This window comes from Octodon degus, unplaced genomic scaffold (genome assembly GCF_000260255.1).
Source record: "Octodon degus isolate 3935 unplaced genomic scaffold, OctDeg1.0 scaffold00139, whole genome shotgun sequence".
Lineage (NCBI taxonomy): Eukaryota > Metazoa > Chordata > Mammalia > Rodentia > Octodontidae > Octodon > Octodon degus.
In genome coordinates this window covers 7,396,086-7,403,048 of record NW_004524715.1, presented here as the reverse complement: position 1 = coordinate 7,403,048, position 6,963 = coordinate 7,396,086, and the positions used below count along the sequence as shown (strand labels likewise).

Sequence of the window (6,963 nt, the reverse complement as noted above, 5' to 3'; positions counted from 1 at the left end):
CATTTCAAACATCTTAGGCATAATAAGGAACAGGTATTTTTCATCAAGTATTGATATGTTGAACTTTAAGTCCCTACATAATATGATAAAAAAAATTTAAAAATTATCTTACCTCTTAAGAGGAGACTTGGGATTTGGACTTGTCTGGCATGGTAAAACTGTTAGGATTTTGACAACTCTTAGAGATGGACTTAAAATGCCTTTTGAAGGGGGCCGGCCAGGTAGCTCAGCAGACTACAGTGCCTGCTTAGGCGGATGCAGAGACCAGGGTTCGATCACTGTCATGCCGCGCTGGCCCCAACCCTAGGGCTCTCTAAGATTGTGACTGAGCCTGGGCATGGTGGTGCACGCCTATAATCCCAGTACTTGGAAGGCTGAAAATGGGAGGATCACTCTGAGTCAGATCTGTGTAGTGAGGCCCTGTAGACCCTGTGTTAAATACATTAAAATAAATAAAATAAAATGCCTTTCTAATAAAAGGAAAACATGTGTCTTTCCAGGCCCAGGATGGAATGTAATGGTTTATGTCTAGATGTCCCCCCAAAGTCTCATGTCACTGGGGTGGGCTTCTAGAGTTTATGATTAATTCATGATCCAATGCTGAGGTGATGGGTGTGGGTGCTGTATCTGGCCTGGGCAGTAGCCGGAATGCAGTATAAGGAAAGAAGAGAGACTTGTTCAGCGCTGCTCAGCTGCTGCTGCTGCTGCTGCTCCCTGTTTGCTTTTGCTGTTTTGCTTTTTTCTGCCACCGTGAACTGCTGCCCTCTGCCATATGCCACCCTGCCTTCGAGCCAACCAAATATGGACTGAAACCTCCACAAACTGAGCTAAATAAACCTTTCCTTCCTTAATTCTGGATGTCAGGTATTTTGTTCAAGCAAGGAGAGAAAGATAACTGAGACTGTCTCTGAGTCAACTTTGAGTCCTCTTATGTCAAAAGGTCACCCAACATCCAATTGCACAGGCCTGGGTCAAGTGCTTAGTGATTTTAACCACTTTGAGCTCTAAATTCTGAAACACATCAGGTCATTACCTTTGTGACCACACATCAGAATATTATCTACAGGACAGCTAGTAGGAGTTTCATAATGTTTTGTCCAGCAAAGCGACTTCTAACATCAGTGATGTTCGAGAACAAGTAACTAAAAGTAAGCAAGCCAGAAGGTCTATTTGGGATTTCCCTGAGTTTCAACATAAGTTTCTGTTGTTAAAGCCACTTAGTCTGTGGTACTCTCTTCAGGCGACCTAAAAACAAATACAGCTGGTTAGTGAACATTTTAGGCTTCATAGCTTTGTGAGGTCATGAGGTTTTTATCATATATTCTTATTTATCGAACTCTTTCAAATGACCCGCGGGATCATCTGTTGCCAGCCCTCTATCTGCACCTTAATCCAAGCAAGCTTGTATGTGTGTGTGTGTGTGTGTGTGTGTGTGTGTGTGTGTGTGTTAGGGATGTTGGAGCCCACGGTGTCATGCCTTCTAAATGTGGGCTGTGCCTCTGAGCTACACCCCTCACGCTTCCGAGCTTCATAACTTGGTGGTGACTGTGTTCCTAAGAGAGCAAGGGTGGGAGATATTTTAAGACATCAGTGTGAAGTCTCAGAACATCACTTCTGCCGTCTTCTATTGAAGAAATCAAGTCACAAAGCCAGTGCAGATTAAAGTGTGTGTGTGGCGGGGAGGGCTATTTCATGATGAGTGTTAGCGTGCATAGTTAGGAATTTCTGGTCTCTTATCTTTAGAAATTATTTTTACTTAAAGTGGTATTAATTTATGCCTTACTATCTTCAGTTGATTCTGAGATGTACATCCCCCTGCACACATACCATCAAACACGTTACTTTTATTTATTTATGAGACAGGATCTTACTATATTGCCTAGGCAGGCCTGAGTCAAGAGTCAGTGTTTGCCTGCCTTCGCCTTCTAAGTAGCTTGGATTATAGACCTTTGGCCCCAGTGCCCATCTCCTCTAACATTTTGGTAGCGCTGGAGTCAGGATATATCTGATTGGACAATAAATTTTATTGTCACCTGTGCTTGTGTAAATATGATTTGTGTATAAATGTATATATTTGTACATGTACATGTGTACATGTATACGTATGTGGAGTTAGCAACACACAGTTGAGTTTAATCAGATATGAAAGATCAAGAATAATGAATTATGCTTCAACATGATTCAATGCAGTCTCTGTACACACAGAAAAAGTAACAGAATCATGAGATGTAAATTTGGCTTTAGGGAAGCAAAGATTTGCTAAAGTTGCTGTCATTTGTAAAGAAGTAATTAAGAGCTTTGGAGGACTGAGACAGAAAACAAGTAGGTAAAGCTATGTTACGAAGTTGTGGTGAAAGTATTTCCTCCAGGGTGATAAATTACGCAACTGAGGTAGGAGAAGAAAAAGGTGGGTCCAGTGGAAGAAATGAAATTGTTCAAAGCACTAAGAAGTTGATAAGCTGCAGAGAACTGTTGTTGAAGGAAAGAACATGAATTTGTCAAACTTCTTGCTTACTTTGAACTGTTTTACTGGCTTATTTTCCAGTGATCTGTGATTTGCTTTGGGAAAATTGAGCTTAGTTGGATAGGAAGTGCTGATTTAAAACACAGTGTTCTTGAAAAGGCTGTAAAACCTTTCTAGAATGTTAAAGCTTTAAAGTGCTAAAGAAATCAAAGACATAAGCTTTGGCTGTATAAAGCAGTAACTGCATTGATATTCTGCATGGTTGTGGGTGGCTGAAAGTTTGGAAGTTGCAGCTATAATTTAATCTTTTTTTTTTTTCATTACATAAATTAACCCATTTATTATAGGCTAGAGATGTCTCAAATTGTAAGAGCTTCTACTGGTCTTTCAATTCCTTCAGTCTTCTGATGGCTGACTTCACTGTGACCGCCGAAGTGGTATTGTAGGTCCAGGCGCCACCAGCCACGGTCTTCATGCAGGAGCCGCAGTGCCAGATCCCCACAGCCCGCCTCTTCATCTTGGTCTTGCCACAGAAGGAGCAGGTGTACTTGGCGTGCTGGCTGATTTCAATCTTCTTCACCATTTTCCGGAGGGAGGCACCGTAGCGAGTCCCATATTTACCGACAATGCCGACCTTCTTGGTGCGCTTAGCCATGTCGATGCGAGGAGGCCCAAAACCAGAGAGGATATAATTTAATCTTAAACCATCCCAAAGAGTTCTTCTCTGAAAATATGTATCTGTACACATACACGCACGCGTGCACACACACACACACACACAAACCATCCCAAAGAGTTCTTCTCTGAAAATATGTATCTGTACACATACACGCACGCGTGCGCACACACACACACACAGACACTTCAGCCAAACTTAGGAAGAAATAACTCAAAATTGTTTTAACAAGGCTGTTTCAGAGCCCTGCAATATATTCCCAGAATATAGACTTGTGAATAATAAGCTATAGTGACCTGCGGTGGTTCTGTTGGCACGAGAAAACTGCCGTCCTTTGTGTCACTTTAGTCATGTTAAATTTTTTTTTTTTAATTTATGTATTTGGCACAGAGTCTCACTGTGCAGCTTGGACTCATAGTGATCCTCCTGCTTTCAGCCTCCCCAGCTCTGGGATTACAGGCGTGCACCTTCATGCCCAGTCTTAGTGGCCTGCTTGGCACACCTGGGAGCAGGGCCAGTGCAGCCTGTGGTACTGGGGATCAAACCCTGGTCCCTGTGCTTGCCAAAGCAGGTGTTTAGTTCACTGAGCTATCTCACCAGCCCTATAGTCATTTCTTAGGTAAGCAAAATGAGTCTTGGTTACTTAGAAAGCCTTCTGATATAGTACCAGTTAAGAACAAGAGAGTATTAATCTCAGAACTGGCATACTGAATGTAGAATAGCTAGGAAAATGTCCAGAAACAACAGTTGTGCATCAGATGGAATAAAACGTAGATAACAGCTAAGTTAAAATGATTTAGAAGAGTCAAGAGGGTATGTAAAGATGTATTAACCAATTTACTTTTTATATAGATATATAGTTAATACATGGCAAATTTGTGCCAGAGTATCACATTATAGTTAAATTAGCAGTGTTTTTCTTAGTTTGTGTGCAGATGGTTGATCTTAAAATTGGTTACATCTTAAGTGGGATAAATGTGCCAAGCATTGAGCCTTAGATTCTTGCTTTCATGGAATTTCCAGACCAAGTATGATGGGATGTTTGTATTCAAGTTCCATGATGCAAATGCATTTTATCAGAGAGGGTATATAAGAGAAGATTATGAAACAGTTTCATAAATGGTAAACTATCAAGAGCCTTTATATTTTTTTTAGATTGACTTTTTAGGTTGGCTTTAGGTTCACAGCAAAATGGAGCAGAAGGTACAAAGAGGTTCCTTATGCTTCCACCTACCCTCACAGGTTTGTGGCCTCTCATTAGCATTGTTCACCAGTGATACATTTGTTACAACTAATGAATTGACACTGACATCATTATCATCCAAATTCCACAGCTTACCTTAAGGTTCACTTTTATTGTTGCACATCACATAGCGATGGACGAGTGTATAATGCTATGTTCCATCATTTATTGTACCAGGCAGAATAGTTGCGCTGTTCTGTAGCTCCCCTGTGCTCTGCCTGGTCATCCTTCTCTTTCCCTCCATTCCCAGAAACTGCTGAGCTTTGTATTTTCTCAAGTGCTTTTTCTTTTTCAGAACGTCATATTGTTGAAACCCTATAGTGTTTAGCCTTTTCTGATTTGTTTCTTTTACTTAGTATCTAAGGCTCCTCCCTGTTTGCCTGTGCCTCAATAGCTCATTTCTTTTTAGTGCTAAATAGTCTGTTGTCAGGAATATTCTATGGATTGTCCATTGACCTACTGTAGGATATGTGGGTTGCTTCCAAGTTGTGACAGCTATGAATAAAGCAGCCATAACATCTATGTGCAAACCTTTGTGAGGACATCAGTTTTCAGTTCCTTTTGTTAAATACCAAAGAACTTGGTTCCTGAATGGAATAGTAAAGATAGGTCAGATTTTATTTAAAAAACCCCACCAAACTGTCTCCCAAATAACTGTGCTATTTTGGATTTAGCAGTAATGAGAGTTCTTATTGCTACACAGCCTCACCAACATTTGGTATTCTCATTTTTACTGGATTTTGGCCATTCTCATATGTGTGTAGTAGCATCTCATTGTTAATTTAATGTGCATTTCCTTGATAATACATGATTTGAAGTATGTTTTTATATCCTTGTTGGCCATCTATATATCTTCTTTAGGGATGCATCAGATCTTCGACTCATTTTTAATCATCTTAGTTATTTTTCATTGTTGAGTTAAAAAATCTTTGTATATTTTGGATAATGGTTCTTTACCAATTATATCTTTTGTGAATAACTTCTGACAGTCTTTGGTTTCTCTTTTCATTTTCTTGGCAATGTCTTGCAGGGCAGAATTTTTTTATTTCAATAAGGTCCAGATTTTAAAGTTTTCAGAGATTGCATTTTTGGTTGCTGTGTCTAAAAAGTAGTTGCAAAATTTGAAGTTATGTAGGTTTTCTCCTGAGTTAGCTCTTCTAGGGATTTTTTAGGTGTACATTTGAAATTTAGGTTATTAATCCATTTTGAATTAATTTTCTGAAACATGTAGTAAAGTCTAGGTCTGGATTCATTTGTTTTTCTCTTGCATGTCGATGTCTGGTTGTTTGGCACCATTTGTTGGAGACTCTTTTGCTCCATTGTGTTGCCCTTTCCTTATTGCCAGAGTTCAGTTGACTGTATGTATGAGAGTCTGTATTTCTGGGCTCTCTGTCCTGTTCCATTCTATTGTCATCATGTTCCATCTGTCTGTCCTGTTCCAGCCTGTGTACTGTCATTGTCCAAACTTTCATTCCAAACTGAGTTGACTGCCACAGCATTATAGTAAGTCAGAGTCAGGTAGTGTCTCTCAGATTTCTTCTTCACAGTTGTGTTGGTTACTCTGGTCCTTTTTCCGCTTTACATAAACTTGAGAATCATTTTGTGAATAGCCAGAAAAGTAACTTGCAATGATCTTCATTGGGATTGTATTGAATCTGCAGACCACTCTGGAAAGAACTGACATCTTGACAATATTGGGTTATCTGGGAAACTTGATTTTTATTTTGAAATTCTGACTCTGGAAGGGCAGTGATTTGAGGCCGCTGGAAGTCCAGCTGCAGTTTGGGCCCTCGTTTCTAATAGGTATTGCTAGAGATTCTAGGTAGTTTAGTTTACCACCTGTGGGCATAGGTCCCTGAAAATCTTCTTTTGTATCATATTTCAACCTCAAGTTCCAAGTTAATTTTTAAGCATGCAAGCTCTAAGATTTCTCTAGGGGTTTCTAATTCTGATTTGTCACCTTATATCAGGAGGTAGTAAACACTGGCATTGTCATCATGAACATTAATTTTACTTTGACTGCCTGTTTAGCCTGTCTAGCTTCCCAAGAGTATCAAAGTCCACATCTTGGACATCTTTGTATCACAAGTCTAGTACAGTAACACATCTGTAGTAAATGTTTAATACATATTTATTGAAAAAGTGAGTTTTGGGAAGCAGTACTTTGGTTACTTAGAAATAGTTGGCTCAGCTCTGCTGTGACCACATCACACGCCCTGGGCTGCTCTGTGTACTTCTGCCTGCATCTCCCGAGCTCTGTTGGTCAGAATCTATGCTGCTCACCCGTGTCTGCAGTGTGAGGAACTTGACACCGGTGTCCGTCACCATGTCCAGTCTGCATCTCATCCGAGGTCCTTAGATGGAGCCTTTTTAAGCGTCTTACTCGCTGTCTCTGGACAGTTTTCTTCCTTCTGTCTAGAGTGTCTAGCTTAATCATTGATAGGTTGTCTTACTGGTCTTTCTGCCTCTTTCAGCTCTGATCCAAGACCAAGTTACCTTCCCTGCCAAAGTGCCAACATGATTTCACGCCTGAATACATTAAGATCACCATGATAAGCCTTCTGTGTTAGCAGCTCTTGA

The 6,963-nt window shown here is 40.3% G+C and overlaps 2 protein-coding genes across 2 annotated transcripts in view; one reads left to right on the top strand and one right to left on the bottom strand.

The window, feature by feature from the left end:
* Ppm1h (protein phosphatase, Mg2+/Mn2+ dependent 1H) overlaps window positions 1-6,963 on the top strand; it is a 289,195-nt gene that overhangs the window by 54,467 nt on the left and 227,765 nt on the right. The window lies entirely within an intron of this gene.
* On the bottom strand, window positions 2,782-3,132 carry LOC101569282 (putative 60S ribosomal protein L37a). Its single transcript, XM_004641642.2, has one exon. The coding sequence runs from the start codon at window positions 3,117-3,119 to the stop codon at window positions 2,841-2,843; it is 279 nt and encodes a 92-aa protein (XP_004641699.1). The 5' UTR covers window positions 3,120-3,132; the 3' UTR covers window positions 2,782-2,840.

What these genes read in the sequence shown, in the direction of transcription:
- LOC101569282 (XM_004641642.2), bottom strand. Translation starts at nt 3,119, where the DNA reads ATGGCTAAGCGCACCAAGAAGGTCGGCATTGTCGGTAAATATGGGACT.